The sequence below is a fragment of the Rattus norvegicus genome, chromosome 1 (genome assembly GCF_021556685.1).
Source record: "Rattus norvegicus strain SHRSP/BbbUtx chromosome 1, alternate assembly SHRSP_T2T, whole genome shotgun sequence".
Taxonomy (NCBI): Eukaryota; Metazoa; Chordata; class Mammalia; order Rodentia; family Muridae; genus Rattus; species Rattus norvegicus.
The window spans coordinates 259,480,791-259,501,145 of record NC_141534.1 but is presented as its reverse complement, the minus strand read 5'-3'; the positions used below and the strand labels follow the sequence as shown (position 1 = coordinate 259,501,145).

Here is a 20,355-nt window from a genome sequence, read left to right as displayed (position 1 = left end):
CCAAAACATATGCAGGGCCGAGCACAAGGAGCCTCCAAGTAAAGTGCTGATGAGGGCACGTGACAGAGCAGTTTGCTTCATCGGGACTGTTTTATTTGGGAGAGGATAGCACATCACACGTGTACACACACACACACACACACACACACACACACACACGTACACACACGTACACACGTGTGCATGCCCGCACATGAAGATTAGTCTTGTTTACTGACCCAAGAAATCTCTTATCTAATGAGGTTTTTGTGACTACTGGGAGGATGTTCTGTGGGGATGATCTGGTCTCAGCTTGTACCTCCCAATTTATCTGTTTCTTTCCATTTTCACCCAGGAGACCCTTTCAAGTCAGGGTTGTGGACAGGGACAGTAGAACACTGGTTCTTTATACATATGGATCCTTCCAAGGCTGTTGTTTTAGTAGGAGCTCAATCAGACAATGTGGTAGACTTGGGGGTGGGTGTCATGGAGGTCTATAGAGGAAACCCGCTCTAGCGAGCTTTTGGCCAGACTTAGGGAGCCAGGAAACCAGGAGAATGGAAGCCTCAAAACCAAGACCAGGGTTTGAATCCAGCCTTCCGCTGACCACCATAGGTCTTGGGCCACTTGTTAAAGGGTTCAGTTTGCTGTATCTATAAAATAGGCTGGGCCATTGTAGGGACCCAGAGAGCCCTACCATTCACTGGCCTGCCCCTCTGCCCCCCTCAGGTCATCGACAAGAACTCAGGAGGCTGGTGGTACGTGCAGATCGGGGAGAAGGAGGGCTGGGCCCCGGCCTCATACATCGATAAGCGCAAGAAGCCCAACCTGAGCCGCCGAACCAGCACTCTGACCCGGCCCAAGGTGCCGCCACCCGCACCCCCAGGCAAGCCTAAGGAGACCGAGGAGAATCCTGCGGGTGCCTGCGAGAACCAGGGCTCCCCACTGAAGTTGAAGTATGAGGAACCCGAGTATGACATCCCCGCCTTTGGCTTCGACTCAGAGCCTGAGCTGAATGAAGAACCCACGGAGGACAGAGGTTCAGGGGACAAGCATCCTGCCCAGCCCCGAAGGACCTCGCCTGCCTCCTCCCTGCAACGGGCCCACTTCAAGGTGGGTGAGTCCTCTGAGGATGTGGCCCTGGAAGAGGAGACCATCTATGAGAACGAGGGCTTCAGGCCATACACGGAAGACACCCTGTCTGCCAGAGGCTCCTCTGGGGACAGCGACTCGCCTGGAAACTCCTCTTTGTCCCTTGCCATGAAAAACTCCCCTAAGTCAGATTCTCCCAAGTCCTCATCTCTCCTAAAGCTCAAGGCAGAGAAGAATGCTCAGGCAGAACTGGGGAAAAACCAGTCCAACATCTCCTTCTCCTCCTCCGTCACGATCGGCACCACCTCCTCCTCTTCCTCCTCCTCTTCCTCCCTGTCCAAGAACAGCGGTGACCTGAAGCCACGTTCTGCCTCAGATGCAGGCATCCGTGACAGCCCCAAGGGGGGGACCAAGAAAGACCCTGATGTGAAGACTGGGCTGGCGTCCTGTGTCCGAGCCAAGCCCTCTGTCCGACCAAAGCCGGTCCTGAACCGAGCCGAGTCTCAAAGCCAGGAGAAGATGGACATTAGCTCCTTACGGCGCCAGCTGAGGCCCACGGGCCAGCTCCGGGGGGGCCTCAAGGGCTCTAGGAGTGAGGACTCAGAGCTGCCCCCACAGACAGCTTCTGAGGGGTCCAGGCGAGGGTCTGCAGACATTATCCCTCTCCCAGCCACCACTCCCCCATGTGTTCCCAAAAAGGAGTGGGAAGGACAGGGCACCGCCTACGTGACATGCAGTGCCTATCAGAAGGTCCAGGACTCTGAGATCAGCTTCCCTGCAGGCGCTGAGGTGCATGTGCTGGAGAAGGTAGAAAGCGGGTGGTGGTACGTGAGGTTTGGGGAGCTGGAGGGCTGGGCTCCTTCCCACTATTTGGTGCCCGAGGAGAACCAGCAGCCTGACCCAGATAGCAAAGAGCCAGACACAGTTAAGAGCACGCAGAACGAGGGCAAGTCGGACAGCCTGGAGAAGATCGAGAAGCGTGTGCAAGCGCTCAACACTGTGAACCAGAGCAAGAGGGCCACCCCACCCATCCCCTCTAAACCCCCCGGGGGCTTCGGCAAGACCTCGGGCACTGTAGCAGTGAAGATGAGGAACGGCGTCCGGCAAGTGGCAGTCAGGCCCCAATCTGTGTTTGTGTCTCCGCCACCCAAGGACAACAACCTGTCCTGTGCCCTGCGGAGGAATGAGTCACTAACAGCCACTGACAGCGTTAGAGGTGTCCGAAGAAACTCCTCCTTCAGCACCGCACGGTCAGCAGCCGCTGAGGCCAAGGGCCGCCTGGCAGAGCGGGCTGCCAGCCAAGGCTCAGAATCACCCCTGCTGCCCACCCAACGTAATGGCATCCCTGTCTCCCCCGTGCGTCCTAAGCCCATAGAGAAGTCTCAGTTTATCCACAATAACCTCAAGGATGTGTACGTCTCTATTGCAGACTATGAGGGGGATGAAGAGACAGCTGGCTTCCAGGAGGGGGTGTCCATGGAGGTGCTAGAGAGGAACCCCAATGGCTGGTGGTACTGCCAGATTCTGGATGAGGTGAAGCCCTTCAAGGGCTGGGTACCCTCCAACTACCTTGAGAAGAAGAACTAGCGGCACGGGGTCCTTCCAGACTCAGTGTGCTGCTTTGCCTGCTACTGGCTGGTGGCACGCAGACTCGGGGAAGGACAAGATAGGAGGGGGAGGGGGGATGACAACGTTGAACCTTTCGGAACACGTGACCCCCCAGTACACCCTCCAGCTGGAAGGGAGGGTGTGGTGGGCGTGCACACTTAGTAGGAGAAAGGGAATAGCAGGACTGTCCTGGGCCCGGGACCCCTGCATGTACACTGCACGCCGATGGACCGTATGCCATTTAGCCCAGGCTATGTGGGAAAGCCTAATCGTGCCTTTGCTGCAGATCTGGAAAAGGTGTCCTGCCCTGCTCAGCCACTTTAGTGGCTGGTTTCTTGCCTCGGGAAGTCATCTTCGTGTTGCCCTAATGATGTGTCGGGGATCGTGTTGGTTTCTAGTCCACCACCGTCCACTGGTGGGTGTCCTGAAAAGTCACCAGCCCCGGGGCTTGGCGGCGTCTCTAATGAGCTCAGCCCTTCCTGGGGCCAGGCCACAGCCTATGTTTGGTAGTTAAAAGAGTTCCCAGGTGCCAACAAGGACCGTCTCCTCTTGCTCTGCTGACTCGGCCTAGCAAGGAGAGCCTGCCCTCCTCGGGGCACATGGAGGACAGTGTGGGAGTTGACCTAGAGGATGCCAGCTCCTCCTAATCTAGAGATTGCTTGAGGATTTCCGGGTAGGCAGTTCCTTTTGCATGTTCGGGAAAGGGTTATTGGTTGGAGGTTCTATATCAGACGTTTGGTTTGGGGTTTATTTTAGAAATTGTTTGGGGGGGCCCGAGGGGCTCAGCCTCACATAGGAGAAGGGAATAGTAGTGGGTGGGGTTTCCGTTGAATTCCATGGAGGGATGTTTTATTTGGATTTTGGTTTACTGTCTTTTGCCTTTCCATAAGCCAGGTTGTTTGTTTAGGTTTCCACTGTGTACACAGTACCTGAGCATGGCACCTCACCAGGGATTCTGGGACTCGGTAAAGCCAAGTCCCCATCTCGGTGAAACAAAGTATTCAGGTTCCTGCCCAAGAGGGAAAGAGGACATTGTTAGAAGCCAGCCTGCTGGGTGGCTAATCTGCCTGCTTCTGCCCACTTTCTTCAACCTCGGCAGAAGGGACCCTGGCTGGGTCAGCCTGGAGCAGACAGTACCCACTGTGCCCCTTAGCCTGCTGGCAGGGTACCCAAGAAGATGGAGGACTTTGAAACCAGGAACCAACCCTGTCTTCCTGAGGGGCAGCGCCCCCGGGGAACAGCGGAGCACAAGAATGGAGTGAGTTTGCCACAGCCCTCTGTCTGCTTTGGGTTGTGAGCCAGTGGTTGACATTTCAGAGGGGACCCTCCGGAGAGAAGCCCAGCAGTGTCCTTCAGGGACTCCCCTCATGCTGGGAGTGGATGCCACACGTGCCTTTGATTTGGGACAGATCCTGCCTCACAGCCTGTGGCTGAGCAGCCAGCATCTCCCCTGACCAAGGGCTGCTGGTTCCAACAGACACAGGAGGAAGAGTGCCCCTCATCCCTCCTCCCAGGCAGATCTGCCTTCAGCTCCCAACCCTAACCTCCTGGATCCCCAAGCCCATGTTCCTCCCATGGGCGGATGCAAACCGCTAGCCTCCTCTGTCAGAAGCCCATGGTGACATTGTTCTATTCCCTTTTTGTGTGTGTGTTCATGAGTTTGTTTAAAATTGAAATTAGTTATTTTCTTCTGCTGGACAGTATTAAATAGAGCGGGGTGTTGAGTTCATCTGCTAGATTGCAGTACTAATGGTAGTAGTGTAGTGTTTCCATGATATTATTTGTACTTATTTGAACAATAATGATAAAGAAGTGGTTCATTATTTCTTAATTAATGCACTTTAAATAAGGTGGGGTGGAAAGAAACCCGGAGAGCAAAGTGCATGGGCTTAAAGATGCAGTATATACTCCTCTCAGTTTAAAACAGTACATATTTATTAAAAGAGGAAAAAAGTAATTTATGACTATTTAAAATAAAATTTAAAGTAGAGTGGCCGTCAGGTGAAAGGATCTTCCACATAGCTGTCTGCCAAGGGGAGGGCCCACAGCCTTACTCCTCAGATGTCTGCATTGAGCCAGCTCCATGACTAGTGTGTCCGCCAGGCACAGAGCATCTCAGTTGGACTGGACCACCGGGATCCCCAGAGCCAGCTTTTCCCATCTCCCCTGTCCTTGTCACAGCCTTCCGTCTGCATCCCAAAGACCCTCTCAGAATCCCCTGTGCCCTGAAATCATAGATCCTTAAAAGGGGGAGGGAACCTTACAGGTCACTCCATCCTATCCTTTCATGTTACTTTAGCCCAAGGACAGGAAATGACTTTCCCCCAAATTGCCCAACTAATGGCAGGTGCGGGCACTGCATTGATACTGTGTTCCTCCCCTGCCCCTCTAAGTTTATTGTGTGGTCATTGTGTTTACATTGTAACATCCAGCCCCAGGGATGGCTGGGAGTTGCTCAGGCATCTGGGAAAAGTGGGGAATGTTGCCACCTAGTGTCAGGATGTAGACTTGGGCAACAAGTAGTAAGTAATAGCCAAGGTCCCTCACCACCAACCCATTAGGGCACAGCACAGACCCTGCAAACCCAAAGAATACTTGAAACAAGGGTGCATGCCAGGCTTTCCCAGACACGGCCAAGGGATGCCAGGCCTTGTACCCCTGGATCCTAGCCCTGCCCAGGCGAGAAGGCCGTTCCCTAGAGCTAATGAGCTGCTTTGTAATGTTGGACGGACTGTGCAGCGGCGGAGGGAGGGGCCTGGGGCTCTGACCCATCTGGAAGAAAACCAGATTGGACTAAAAGGAAACAAAGAAGTGGAATCTCAGAAATGTCCAAACCTAGTTTTCCATTAGTTATGATTGAAAATGTGAAACGACATTGTATTGCTGTATACTGCAACTTTAACCATAATGAGCCCTTCTGAGGTCATTATTGAGGTTTATATAATGCCTGAAGATGCATCGTTTGGTGCTTTGTTTCTCTTTCAGTTTAAAGACCCTTTTCTTATATTCCAGGGCTGGAGGGAAACGTCTTCAAGCCTTATCCTCCCATGTGAGTAGCAGGCCTGGCTACACCGCCTGGCTCCTCCTGGCTTCTCGAAGTCGGGGAACAGGAGGAAGCTGGTAGGGGGATAATCCAGCAGCAGCAGATTCCTGTCTGCCCTCCCCCTCCCCAGGGCTCCCTTCACAACTGGGGTTCTGTCTGCAAAGGCTTTAATCCTCTCACCCCGAGCCTGGCCTCAAGGGTTCCTCTTTCTCACTCTAATGGACGAAGGCATTATATAGAACCCTCGTAGTCACTTTGAGATGTTAGAGAGTATTTTACTGGCATTTATACCCTCCGCTTCCTCAGCAAGGCGCGTTCCAGCATCTATCATCTAAGGGAAAAAGACAAGGGGATTTCAAATGTTATTTCCATATGACTAGTACTCGCAGAGTAGATGTAGAGCTATTTAAGTTGTAGTGTTCTGTTTTTAGGAAGGGGGGAAACCAGGTGAAATCGCCCCGACTTTTCCTGGCTTTAACTAATATATAATTTCTTTCAGGCTACCGTAGCCCCTATCCCCTCCAAAGACTTTGCATTCTCAATGGAAAACGAAAACAATCTGAGACAGAAAAAGTGCAATATAACCAAGAGGGATTTGGGACAGTGGAGACCCTGTCAAGTCTGTCTGCAGAAAATGGGAGGGGTCATGGGTTTGATTCCCTAGGGGGACTAGCTATCTATCCACACCCCTTTCTCCATTATAAAGAAAGGGGCGGCCACCAGAGGGCAGCCCATCAGTGTTGTCCACCCAGACAGAAGTGCTCTTGACCTCCTGGGCCCAGTCCCCAGTGCGGAGTAGGAACACCCACTCTGGTTTGCAGCCAGCTGCTCAGAGAGACCCGCAGCCCCCTCACCCCAGCCTCCTGATGTGTGCTTTGGATGTGTGCTTGAGTCTTTCTAAAAACTGTAAAACCTCAGTTCAGCTTGGAGACAGGAATCCCGGCCATAAGCAAACTCATCTGGAGGGTGGGTGCTCCAAGCCCCACACACCCAGTGAGAGCCAAATTCCTACAGGCCTGCAGTAGGCCTGGGGCTGAGTCCCGGCCACCCATTCATCTCAGTGACTTGGGCAGAAGGCACGAGCCTGCCTCTGACAACAGGAACTCCCAAGGCAGGAGCACACTCGCCTCCTTTCTCATGCAGCAAGGAAAATGACAGGAAAAGATGGCCTTTGGGGGGGCGAGGAGCGAGTTCCAGGATGGCTCCCCAGGATAGCGAGCAGGGCCTTGCTGGTGTGCCCCCCTCCCCCGTTTATATAGTACTGTAGGCCTGCTGCTCTGACCCGCCTTGTGTGAATTTCTATAAATGAGAGGGACCGGGCCCCTTTTGGGGTCTCTCCCTTCGAATAGGTATGGCTGCACAGCTGACCATTAGAACATCCATGCAGCTCTCTGGGAAGACAGCAGTCCACATCACTAACCAATTAAGATTCCCTCGATTTTTTGAGGGCTGAGAAAGCGTGTGTGTGTGTGTGTGTGTGTGTGTGTGTGTGTGTGTGTGTGTGTGTGTGATGGTAATTTCCATGAGCAATCAAAGTCCATGAGTGTCTATATGTGTGTGTGTGTGAGAGAGACTGGTGGTAATTTCCCACTTGAAATTACTTGGGGTTAGAGAAAATAAATACTGGGCAGGCAGTCTTCATTGAACTAGTCCTTGGCATTGGGCAGGTCCCAAGGGACTCACAGCTTCTGGCAGCATGTGTGTCACTCACACGATTCTGGCTGGAGAGTGCAATGTGTCTTTTAAATTTGTTTTTATATTTTTTTGTAATTATTTTATTATTTAGTTGGAAACTTCACACTGGTATTAACAGAGCTAACAGAAGCAGCCCAGACCGTTGTCCTGGGCACCAAGACAAAGATCTGGAAGAGATACTGTTGAGTATGGAAATGCGCTGAGGTGATTAAATAGGGCACCCACCTGCATCCTACCCTTGGTCTGAGAACCCCCCCCCGGGGGGGGGATCCAAGAGCTGCTGGGTCTTGGTTTGTGAAGGAGAAGTAGGCTGTCAGGTTGAGGACTGCTTGTGGCGAGACTGTAGGAACTGCGGGTATCCACACAGCGGTGCCTCCCATCTCCACAGCAAGCCTTAGGTTGCTTCCTGTGAGTGTGGAAGGCTCCCCAGGACCTTCTGACATTTTTGGCTAAGTCCCATTTGGGGCAGTGTGATAGTCTCATGTCCCTGTGTTTCCTAAGCTCGATGCTGAGAGCCCATGACAGGTAGGGTGGTTCAGTGACTGTTAGCACTGCTGATAGCTTTGTTCTGTGCATCTGGGTCCCCAGGCCACACAGTAGGTACACTGGTGCTTGTAGATTAGTCGGAAGGGTCTTTCCAAAGCCTTGATCCCAACCTGGCTGCAAGGGATTGGCATGTGACACCCCCACCCATTTCTAAATCGCAAGTGACCTTGACAGTACCCCTCCCTTATTGCAACCCTAAGACCCCACTGCCTTAGGGTGGGGTCCCCGGTGCCGAAGGTCTCTGCCTCACTCCAAGTCTCACTCTGGGCAGTCGTCTGTGTCTTTGGAAGTGTGAGAATTGTGTTAGTGCAAACGGATGTATCTGCATGTTGGAAAGCTCGCAGGAGGCATGTTGGCAAGATGAGAGTGCATGTTTGGGATTACTGGGGCTTACTGTCCCCACGCCGGGCGGAAGCTTCCAGAGATGTCTTATAGACAGGTGTGTGAAGGCTGAGAGACAGAGTTTGGAGCCGTAACGTGTTTGAAACAGGAAAGAGTCAGTTCTCGGTGGTTAAAAATGAGAGGTTTGCAGGGGATTTTTGTTATTCGACAGCCAAGAGTCCAGCCAGAGAAAACTCACTCACCGGGCCCAACCCCGGCTTCCAGTATCATTGTCTTAAGGAAGAGGTGGTGCAAGTCATAAGCCAATCTTTGGGTTTGGGAGCCCATTCTCATCCCGGATTCCTAGAAGTTTTTACCCAGTGCATTCTGTCCAGTGCAGAGCCAGCCTGTCAAACCATACAAATTAGGGACCACTGACCACATAATAAGGCCACACAGTAGGGACCCGACATCCCCCACACTAGAACGTAAAAGCCCAGGTCTATCCAGGAGGAAGGTGACCTCATTTGGACCTTCATACCCAAGGCTCCGATGGAACCTATGGTTCTAATTGCCAAGTCGACCTCCTGATGCCAGTCAGACCCGGTGAGCACACCGACCTCTTGCATGTGCTGCTGCTGAGGCACACCGCTTTTGAGTTCACTTCAAAGGGTACGCAGTTGCCACTCTTAGATTTAAAGCTTGTCTCCTGCAACAGAGGGCATGGGTGTCCTTACCAGTTACCAGGTAAACTTCTAAGGCAGATGTGAGTGGCCGCTGCTGCCATGTGGTAAGAACAAGCAGGTAAATGACACCGGGACTCACCTAAATCACAGGGACTTCCTAGTGTCCACTTATCCCCAGCCAGCTTACCGTGGTCAGCAGGAGTCCTTCCCCCAGCTTCTCCCCTCCCCACCTCAGCAGAGAAACGGAGACAAGGACATTGGATGCAGTAGGGGTCCACGTAAGTGCTAACATATCTCCAGGATCCTGGGTGGTGCTAAACTATCTCCGTGTTTCTCATAGTTCTAATAGTGGGTTGTTTTTTATAAGTCTCATCACAAACAACACAGTGTCACCGGGGGAGGGACCCAGCCCCCTTGACCTGCCCCTTTCCGGGTGTCCTTTATCACTTTGGTGGGACTCTTTGGTCTGTAAAAATGATCTGTCTTGGCATGCTTCTAGACTTTAAAATTTGGGTTGTTTTGTTTCATATCTTATGTTTACAGGCATCTTGTATTTCCCTAAAGACTAAATAAAGTTTTTGACCTTTTTAACTGAACAGAATCATGTGATTCTCTCTGGCACCGGAGGACTCATTCGTTGACCAGCAAAAGCCCCACTGGCCCAAACAGCTGCCCACTCCAGAAATGACCATGAGATAGGATGGAGGAGAGGTCAGTTCCCACAGTAGCCAAAGATGGACCCTCGGGCCTTACCTAGTTGCCTTAGTCTCTAGGAAGCAGGAAAACATGGACCTGAGGTCAGTTCAAAGGCAAGCTAAGACTAGGTGGCCAAAGCCTCCTTCCAGGAAAAGGTGTAGTTATCCCACATGTCTCTGAGGCTGTGTCAAGTGTCCACAGTTCTAACCTTGGGCCCAGTCTGCCTCTTCCCCACCCCAGCCACGGGGTTGGCCTGTTGTTCCCCTATTGGTCTCTAGGTGGCGATACTCACCTCACAGGATCTCTGGCCTGAGAGGAAGCAGCATAGCAGGAGTGTAGCTCCCCTTGCTTGACACCCTGCCTGACCCTGTTTGCCCCTTCCCTCCCCCATTCCCACTCAAAGTCCTGAGGCCACCAGAAAAGCAGCAGCAGCAGCAGCTTCTCAACTTAAAAGGCTTGCCTGGTATTACGGACCCCAGTATGAGCCCCATGCCTTTGCTCCAAAGGCTGACTGTAAGGAGGCTTCTCCATTACGGGCCCTTTGAGAGTTAGGGGTCTACGGTTACAGGAGAGAGAGAGAGAGACTGGGCTGTTCCTGATAGCCCTTAAACCACTCAGGTGTGCTCAAACACTGGTTCCCCTCCCAAGCTCCAGACGGACAGCACAGCCCTCAGGCTGGTACGAAATCACCTTTATTCACAAACACAGTGACCCAGTTCACAAAGGAGGCAATGCTACCTCTGAACTAGCAGGATGGACAATGGCTTCTTTTCCCATCTCCAGCCACGCAGCTCTGTACTGGGGCCTTTCCCCCACCGCTAGGATGAGCCCCAGCTCGACGTGCCAGCTCCAGCCTGAAAGAACCTACCAGGGCCAGTGACTGGAGAGGCGAGACTAGGGGTGGCCCAGACTCCCCCGTGTGGGCAAAGGCTTACCCTGGCATCCATTCTCAAGGCTTCCCCAGTACATTCCTCCGAAGAGACCTGAGAAGAACTCCCAGGAGCTGCACGGAAAAAGTTCCACCCCCAAACTTTTACCCAGGGGAAGCTGGAGTTTGGGGGAGGGGTGACCTGTGGTCAGAGCCACACGGCTGCCCAGTGGCCCGGACAGAGACACAGACCTTGCCTCTCAAGGCAGAAGTCACCTCTGTGGGTATAAAACCAGCCATGAGGGCCGAGGACTGAAAGGCTGGGAAAGCCTAGGCTACAACTCCACAGTAACCCAGAACAGGCAGGTAGGACTGGGGGCCGTAAATAGCAGACACCCCCTTAGCAGGAGCAGAGCCTGGCTTTCAGGATCCGTCCTCCCTCTTCTAACTAGGGTCTCTATTCTGGTCCCTGACCCACATGTTGACAACCTTCCAGAACGTCTGATGTCCTTAAAGACATCAGAACCAGCCACACTAATGGAGCTTCAATCCAGAGAGGAAGGGCACAGGTGGATGTGGGTGGTTCCCACCCATGAGAGGCTCATCCACCTCTTGGGAGGCCTCCAGCCTGGAATTCTACCTCAGGGTGAGCAGGACTGCCCATGAGCCTTGTGTTGGGGGCAGATTATTCTGGGTGGCTACTCCTTGCTTCCCTTCACCTGGCAGCCCTCCCCCCGCACAACAGCAGTATTTTAGGAGAACCCAGGTTGGAACATAACCCATCAACAAGACCCATCAACCAAATAAATAAATAAATTAAAATAAGGAAAAGGGGCTGTCTATGGGCCAGGAAACCCCCACCCCACCGAAGGGTCCTGTCCCTCCCAGGCAAACGATGGCAAGACCAGCCCAGGCCGAGATGAGGGAGGGCAGGCCTTAAGTGTGACTGTGGACCTGTTCTTTTGAGACCCCGACAACAGAAAGGCCCGAGTCAGCCTTTACCGCAGGGCACCCTGGGAAACGGCACCAGTGAGATGATTGGCGAAAATCAGGGCAAACGGGGCGTCCTGGACGTGGCAGGTCGACGTGAGGTCAAGGACGTAGGACTTGGGATCTGCAGCCTGTCTGTCTACCCGCTGTGGGTAAGGAGAAAGAGACACGGCATGCAGTTTGCAGCTGCCCAGAAGCTACATGTTCGCTAACTCTCTCCAAGATGCCACGCGGGCTGCACAACCTAGAAATCTGCCTAGCTCGGGAGGGATGGCAACAAGCTGAAACGCTACTTCAGCCCCTCAGCATGCAGAAATCTGTGTAAAGAGGAGAGATGGTGGGGTACCCTTCTCCCCCCCCCCCTCCGTTCACTACTTGTGCCCCACCTCCCTGCCTGAGACCCTCTCAGCCCAAACCTTCAGGGACCTTGGTTTCCCATGTTTAATGGACAAAGGAGGGAGAGTTTGCAAACTGTAGAAGGAAGGGACCCTGTTGGCTTTGCCCTCGGCTGGTGCTGGGCTGCAGTCTGCAGAAGTGGGCGTGCAGGTGGGGCTCTGCAGTGGGCTAGGAGCTGCGGTAGGTCTTGATGATGTCCTTGATGGGGCGACGGCAGATGGGGCAGCAGGCGTGCAGGGCCTTCTTGAGGCGCAGGCCACAGGAGTAGCACAGGCACATGTGGCCACACGTGTAGATGACTGTATCCACTGCGTGTTCATAGCAAATGGTGCATTCATCGCTCCACTGGCCCAGACCCGGGGTCACTGGTGACTCGGGCAGGCTCACAGGTGAGTTGGGGGCTGTTCCTGAGAGCAAAAGCACCAATCAAAATGGGATGCAACCCGGCCCAGCACGGGACCTTCTCACAGGAGAAAAAGGGCCCGGGGCTCATGTCTTCCTCCACTATGGAGCCAACTGTCCGTACTATCAACCTGCCTTCCTGCCCAAGGAAGGAGCTGAGCTCCAGCAATCACACAGCCCTGGACCAGGGCCGGAGCGGCAATAAGAGGAGAGAGGAAAAAGGACTTCCCAAGTCCTTCAAGGCGTGATCTTCTGGCACTAACGCTTAGCATCTCCTATGTGCACTTTAAGAAGTCTCTGGAAGATCAGATACCCTCTTCTGGGCTCTGTGGACACTCACACATCCACAAACCCTACACACACACACACACACACACACACACACACAGTTAGCTCATAACTGCCTCTAACTCTAGCTGGGGATTCAGCACCCCCTCTAACCTCAGGAGGTACTGCACACATTCATGCATGCACACACGCATTCAAAACTTAAAAATAATTACAAACACTTTTTTTAAAGAAGCTCCCTGGTGAGTGCCACCAGCCCCCAGCCTCTCCAGTCCCAGCCCTAATGAAGGCTGCCCTGTCCCTTTCTATAGGACACAGGGAGGAGCATTGACCCACCCACAGGGCCTTGGTACTCACCGCCAGCAGAGCCACCCAGGGGCCCAGAACCGCATGTGCTGAGCAGGGGGTCAGAGAGGCGGCTGCCCAGGGCACTGGGCGAGGTTGGAGTGGAGGCAGGTGAGCAGGGGAGAGATGGGCCACCCCGTTCAGCCATGATGGTGGAGCCTGAGAAAGGGGGATGGGCCACACTGCCATTAGCCTAAGGGAGAAAGCTTCAGTTCCTGCCCCCCACAGAGAGCTCCTGCACCTGACTAGAGGACAGCCAAGGGCTGGGGCAGGACCCTATGGGCAGGTTCGACCCCCACCCATGCTTTGTGCTCACCTACCATCTGGAGGTAGCATCATGTTCTATGTCCCCTGATTTCCAGACCAACTTCTGCCACCTCCTAGGTACCTTTGGCCTTCAGAGAATGGAGTCCCCCGCGTCCATGCCTCCTACCTCAGTCTCCTGTCAGAGTCCTGCCCTCTCTACCACAGTGCCTTGGAACCACCCACCTTCTCTACAAAGGCACCCTGGTCCCTACATTCAGGTCCTGCAACTTTGCCTTCTCTCTCTCCCTCCTTCTTCTGTCTTCCTCCCACAGTCCTTCCTAGGGGTTCATTGGACACATGTGAGACTGGGGACAGAGCCTTTGCCCTCAAGAGCTGACTGCTCAGGAAGCCTCCTGAGGATGTCCTCAGACATAGTCTCTGGGGAAACCATAGCTCCCCGTAAACTCCACTAACTCATGGTTATCGACCCGCCATGCCCAGCCACACAGCCTGAAGCATTTCCTCTTCTTGACCTTAGAATCCAGCTCTGTTTCCCTAGCAGAACCACGAGCTCGCTAAGTCACCTGCCTGTGACTTTCCCACGGGCCCTAAAAGAATGTTACACACACACACGCGGACGAACTGTTAGTTATAACTCATAGTGTTATTATTTCTAAGAATGATCAATGAATGTTTGTAGGTTGGGTCTTTCCTCTCTCCTTTCTTCCCCTTCTCCCCCTCCACACTAAAGCCTAGACTCGGGCTTCACCCATGTTAGGAAAGCAATCAATCACTGACCAATGTTCCAATACCTTACTTAACTTTTTAAGAGGATCTCACAGTCAGGCAGTGGTGTCGCATGCCTATTATCCCAGCACTCAGGAGTCAGAGGCAGGCATATCTACGAGCTTGAGGCCAGCCTGACCTACAGAGTGAGTTCCAGGACAGCGGGGGCTACACAGAGAAACCTTATCTTGGAAAACCAAGGGGGTGGGGTGGGGGAAGACAGGATCTTGGAAATGGCCTAGGCTGGTTTTGAACTTGCTCTGCAGCTTCTGACCCTCCTTCCTTGGCCTCCCAAACAGCTTGGATTGCATGCTCAGCTCATACAGTCTTCTTGCTACATTAATATTTTACATCAATTACCACCCTTTCAGAAATGCATACCAATTTGCCTTCCTTTCCCTACTGCACTGGCCAGCCCTTTCAAAACAGTATCTGCAAAGCAACCCCGACATGGATGTCTTTAGTGAAAGTAGTTTTGTTCTACCAGTGAATGCAAAGGGCTGTAGGTTTTATACACATGGAAAAGGAAACACCCCTTACTTATCAGCTCACAAGGAACTCTCACAAAGCCAAGCTTTTACTGTAAGGTGTACAATGAACCTTCATGTGCTGCCCCTGACTTGTTTTCCCCTTAGGGTCAGTCAGGATTCCCCAGCACCATTTTGCTGACTGGCAGACATGTGCAATTCTCCAAACAGCTTGGAAGCTATTAATAGACATTGGGTCCTGGGTGGTATTTCTCAACATCCACCTTGACCCACTTAGCACTTGGGACAGAAAAAGTCTTGTGTTTTGTTTTGTTTTCATTCCCTCTTGTTGCAGTCTCATAAACACGCTTAGATGGCAGAAGCCTTACAGGAAAACTACTTAGCTATTATTAGGTGGTACTGATGCAAGAGTGAGCCTTGCCTCTGTGATTTCTCTTCTCTGAGACACAGTGAGTGCAGCCAATTCTTTCTAGCTTCAGCTCAGATGTGTGTGCGCAAGTGCATATGTGTGTGTATGTGTACATGTGTGAGTGCATTCCTGCACATGTACGAGTACATAAGTATGCATGTGTGAGTGTGAGTGTGTGCACATGTGTCTGCATGTACACATGTACACGTTTGTGAGTGAGTGTGCATGTGTGGACATATGTGTACACGTGTGTGAGTGTGCATGTGTGCATGTGACAGTGTGTGCAAGTGTGTCTGCATGTGTGCATACGTGTGTGCACATGTGTGAATATGTGAGTGTGCATGTGTGCACATGTGTGTGTGTCCCTCCCAACCCAGTTTCATTTTATCCCACCTAGAGTTCTTACCCTAGACTGACTCATCTCCCCTCCTGCTTGGCATCCTTTCATCTAACCTGATTTCCTCTCCTCCCTTGGTTCTTTCCATGACGTTTCTATTTGCTTCTTGTCTCTTCATCTGGTCTCTCCAGAGCTGGAAGTCGGCACTGATCATCATCTCATTTCAGATGCCTTCCCACCCCCTCTCACAGTCTCAACCATGCCACAAACATAAACACAAGCACTGTGCTCTCCGGCCCCTCCCAGAAAGCTGAGTTTGGAAGCAGCTGACAAAGGTTCATCTGCACACACTGACCACCCGACAGAGCCTCCTGGGCTGAGCCATGGGGCTGAGAGGCCCAGAGCTCTCCAACCTTGGCTTAGGACACTTACTTTAAATAACAATAGAAATCAGCTGGACATGGTGGTTTGATACCTTTAATCCCAACATTTAGGAGGCAGAATTGGATCTCTGTAAGTTTGAGGCCAGCCTGGTCTGCAGAATGAGTCCCAGGACAGCCAAGGGCTATGTAGTGAGATCTTGTCTCAAATAAATAAATAAATAAATAAATAAATAAATAAATAAATAAGCAAGCAAGCAAACAAACAACAAAATTGGAGATCCAGAATCTATCCTACAACTACAGAATTAGGATCTCTGGAGCCAGGATTCAGAGAGCTGCATTTTACAGTGAGTCTAGTGAGGGATGCCCAGCAGGGGAAACCTACCCTGGCTGTGCCTAATGTCATGGCTGGCTTCCCATGCTGAGGGTAACAAAAGGGTGACAAAAGGGAGCAAGTGCAGACATCGGATGGATGCAGTGTGACCAGCCCTCACACTCCTGCCATCCCTGTTCCCTCACTAGGATTGCCAATCAAACTCCATCTTCCCTTTGGCTGCCTTCTCCTCAGGTACTTGGTCACAGTAAGAGATGCCTATCCTATAGAACAAGCCATGGAGTGTGGCTTAGTACAAGTTGTCATCCTCTAATCCTTTCAAACTGCCCCTTCTGAAAAGAAAAGTCTGGAACACTGCGATCTCATCCCCAAAGGCCACCTACTCAGGGAATCCCCCACTCTGATGCAGGTGATTGCCCAAGAAGACACCGATGCGGTGTTCGGGATGTTTGTTTGTTTTCTGTTTTTGAGACAGAGCTTGTTATGAAGGAAACTCTGGCTGACCTGAAATTCAATATGCAGACTAGGAAAGCCTCGAACTTGCAGAGATCCTCCTGCCTCTGCCTCCTAAACGTTATGATTACAGATATGCACCACCAGAACCAGCCGACCTTACTTTCTTTAAGAGACACAAGCAGCCCTGAGGAAACCAAGTCTCAGAAAGTTCACTGCTCCCTGCTTTTAACCTAACCTCTGGGGTGTAAGGCTCTGATCAATTTGTGTCTTTTGGGTAGCTCTGAGTTCATCATTCTCTTCCCCAGCCATCCGTAAACCAGATGCTTCCACCCCGCCCAGAACTCACCCAAGCTTAGAAAGCCCGTCATGAACTGGGGGATGGCACCGGACACTCACCAAGGATGCGGACCTGCGTGATGGCGCCGTGCAGGCTGAAGAGCATCCAGAGGGGCTGCGAGGCGTCCACGCATAGCTGCATGCCGGCCGGCGCGCCGTTGTGACTTAGGTGCAGCTCTCCGTCCGCATTGACCACCAGGCCCAGGATGTCACCACTGTGCAGAGGCCCAGGCACGCGACACACCGCCCAGAACTCCTTGCGGTCCACCAGGGCCTCGGGGCTGAAGGGCAGGTCGGCGGGCCGCAGCGTGCCAGGGTCACACGTGGTGACCCCGAAGGACAGCGCTCCTGGTCGCGCACCGCCTGAGCGCGTGACCTTGATGAAGATGGTCTCGGCCACGCGCACCGGCCGGCTGGTGAAGACGAGCGCGCGCTCGTCGCGCCCGTGCTCTAGGCGCGCCACGGTTTGCTCGTCCAGGATGCGGACGTGCGCGCCGGCGCGCAGAGCGTGGAAGCGCAGGTCGCCGTCGAGCTGCGCCGGCAGCGCGCGGCTGTGCTGAGAGTTGAGCGAGTTCTGCGGGATCGGGCAGCCGGCGGGCGGTGCGCCGTCCTCGCCGTCGGCTCCCGGCACGTTGAGGTCGCACAGGCTCACAGACAGGCGCGCCTCGTCCGCCTCGCACCGCAGCGACGGCCGCCGCAGCGCGGTGAAGGAGCGCGGCCTCAGGCAGTCAGGCAGCACCAGCTCGCTGTCTGCGGCGGGGAGGGCGAGAGACAGGGCGACCGTCACCGTCCCACAGCGGTCGCGCAGAGTGCGCCACCAGCACTAAAGATGTTATGCTCAGGTGCAAAGACGGGAAGCGAAGGGACCCGGCACGGGAATCTACCCTCTAGACAAAAGCTTGCGGCTGGAAGACACCAACCTGAAGGGCATCTAATTGCTTCTAAGTGCTTTCTCCCCGCTGCCTCCGGTAACCCTGCCGACCTTGTAGAACTTTTTTTTTTTTTTTTTTTTTTTTTTTTTTTTTTTTTTTTTTATTGAAGGGATGTTTTATTCTCTGAGAAAGAGTCTCCTGTCCCGGCCTAGCCTAGAACTCAGTGTGTGCATGGTGCCTGCTAAGATTTACAGTCGTACAAAGAATATTGCTAGCAGTGGGTTGATTTCCTCTATCTCCAGCCCCTCCCTCCACGAAAGAAAAGGGTTTCTTAAATTCTAACCCCCAGGACTTCCCTACTTCATGCGTAACAACTAGTATGGAGTGGCTCCTATGTGTGTGCACATGTGTGCACATTGCATGAGGGGGCCAAAGGTCAACCTCCGGTGTTCCGGCACGGTCCACCTTTTTGTTGTTATTTGAGGAACTTTCTTCCTGGTCTGAAACTGGCCAAGTAGACTGGGCTGGCTAGCTCGAAAACTCCTCCTAACTCAGTGGAGATCTCCAGCAGTGGGATTATAAACACACCACTACATTCTGCTTTTAGAAGACAACAAACTCAGGTCCCCGTGGCTTCTGCCCACCTAGCTCTCTCCCAATCCTCAGAGTGGCTTTCAGACAATAACCATGTGTCAGAGGCACCTCTGGTAATGTAATACATTAGGCCAGAAAGAACACCTGCCTCCCAGTTCCTTCGAATAAACTATGACATGGAAAGCCAATACTTACCCTGTGAGGCTACCATTGACCCGTAAAGACATTATGGCAGAAGGAAGTTAAATCGAGAAATAGTGCCCTCTGAGCACAGCCTCATTGAGCATCAACCCCACCGCGCTGGTCCAGACAAGTAAATCCAGACTGAGTTTGGAAGAAGATACACTCCAGCAAAAAAGGATAACAGGGGCTGGGGATTTAGCTCAGTGGTAGAGCGCTTACCTAGGAAGCGCAAGGCCCTGGGTTCGGTCCCCAGCTCCAGAAAAAAAAAGAATAAAAAAAAAAAAAAAAAGAAAAGGATAACAGAGCTCTGCCTGTTAGCCCCCTGCCCAGAGAAAAGGCGTTTTCCATATCTGGGTTGTAGCATAACAGATTCTTTTAAATGTATTTTTTGATTTCTTCAACGCAAAGGCTGAATCCTACTATATAAACACCAATAATGCTTACGCTCTCGTGGATAATACACCATTTCAAAAATGTGACACCTTTGACCCATCTCCTCAGAGCAGCCACTAAAGTCTGGGGATAGCATTTGGGCACCCGAGAAGTTGTATTAAGTCCTTCCGTGGGCGTGGACCTCAGGCTCAAACCCCTGCCTCACACATTTTCCTTCTGCATCATCCTTTTTTTTAAAAAAAAAAAACATATGGTGTCCCGAACACTTCTTCATGCCCAGTCACGTTTTTAAAATGGGCGTTGCTATCCCTGCTCTACAGATCTGTAACTTACAGTGACGGTGATGGCGTGTGCTGTGGATGACCCCTGCATTACCATCCTTAAAGCAGTCCATGGGGCAATCCCACTGTAGACGCAGGGACAGAACTCAATACTGGAGCATCCCCCAAGGTCATACTCACTTCTGATGGAGTCCCTAAATCTGACTGGCACCACTGTAAGCCACAGCAGGACCTGTGCCTTCCCAAATGTCCAAGAATTCCAACGAAGCCTGAGAGACTAAGCCAGCAAGATGAGCAGTGGCCATATTGGCCTTCCATGGAGGTAGAGGGGACGCTGTGTTCTGTTTCCCTCTCCCTGCCCCTTCTAGAAGCTGTGTTATGGACTCAGGAAGGTCAGGTGCCACCCTTCCTCAGTCTTAGGCTGCTCCAAAAGTCTCCCGGGGCCTGGCTGGTTGGGGTTTCCCAGCATTGCATTGGCCAGGAGGAGGGAGCCAACCAGAAAACTCGATTATTCCAGGGAATTGACTCTGACAAGGATGGCCATGGCTTGGAGGCTGGGGACTGCACAGAGGCAGAGGTGAGGGGAAGCCTTGGACAGGAAGGAAAAGGAGGTCAGTGGAGGGAGACAATGGGGGAGGGCCTGGGCCTGGAGAACGAGCTTCTATTGCCGGGCCCCTGAGGGATTCCAATACTGGGCCTTTGGGGAAACTAGGAAGTTGGGAGAAGAGAGGAGATGGGGAACATCAAAGAGAAGAGGAATCAGTTGTTCAGAGATGCCCAGCCATGGCCTATGGGGCTGCCTCATACTCTCAGGACTGTGTGTTCCGAGTCCTGGAGCTGGTCAGGCTGTGGGATAGTTCACAGTAGCACGAGTCAGATTTGTGGACATTGCTTGCAGAAGTTGTTCAGAAAGCAAAAGAGGGCTGGGCCTCTGAGGGGTTGACCTCTCTTAAAGGGAACTCTCTTCATCTCTGTATCTAAGTCACCTGTGTTGAAGACCCCTCTCCCTCCATCCAGGGGGTTGCACACATAGCCCCTCCCTCCCCAGCACTTAGAGAGCTAATGAACCCAGCCAGTACTCCAGAGGTGCCCCGAGAAACTCAAGGCACAGGATGACTATCACATTCAAAGATACGTATATTCTACTTCAAATAACACCGCCAACCCAAGAGTATTTGGGGTATCATTTGGTTGGGTTTTGTAACCAGATCCACACACTGGTAAACAGCATGCCAACAAGAACAAAGTCGAGTGTGGTGCATTTGAAGTGGTCAGCCTGGGTCCAGATCTCGACTCTGCCAT

At 52.5% G+C, this 20,355-nt stretch overlaps 2 protein-coding genes across 10 annotated transcripts in view; one reads left to right on the top strand and one right to left on the bottom strand.

The window, feature by feature from the left end:
* Sh3pxd2a (SH3 and PX domains 2A) overlaps positions 1-9,571 on the top strand; it is a 206,258-nt gene extending 196,687 nt beyond the window's left edge. For 2 of the 4 annotated variants that reach the window (NM_001415946.2, NM_001107606.3), the window contains 1 exon segment: positions 709-9,571. In NM_001415946.2, coding sequence (NP_001402875.1) covers positions 709-2,658 — 1,950 coding nt within the window. In that variant the 3' untranslated portion in view covers positions 2,659-9,571. 4 annotated transcript variants of the gene reach the window in all.
* A 771-nt stretch (positions 9,572-10,342) lies between these two features.
* Positions 10,343-20,355, bottom strand: part of Neurl1 (neuralized E3 ubiquitin protein ligase 1) — an 85,984-nt gene continuing 75,971 nt past the window's right edge. For 3 of the 6 annotated variants that reach the window (XR_015628454.1, XR_015628457.1, XR_015628458.1), the window contains exons 4-7: positions 16,791-17,480; positions 12,968-13,114; positions 11,941-12,327; positions 10,343-11,670 (exon numbers count right to left, since the gene is read on the bottom strand). Coding sequence is in view for 3 of the 6 variants with exons in the window: in NM_001401624.1 (NP_001388553.1) it covers positions 12,089-12,327; positions 12,968-13,114; positions 16,791-17,480 (1,076 nt within the window). In the remaining 3 variants the exon portion in view is untranslated. 6 annotated transcript variants of the gene reach the window in all.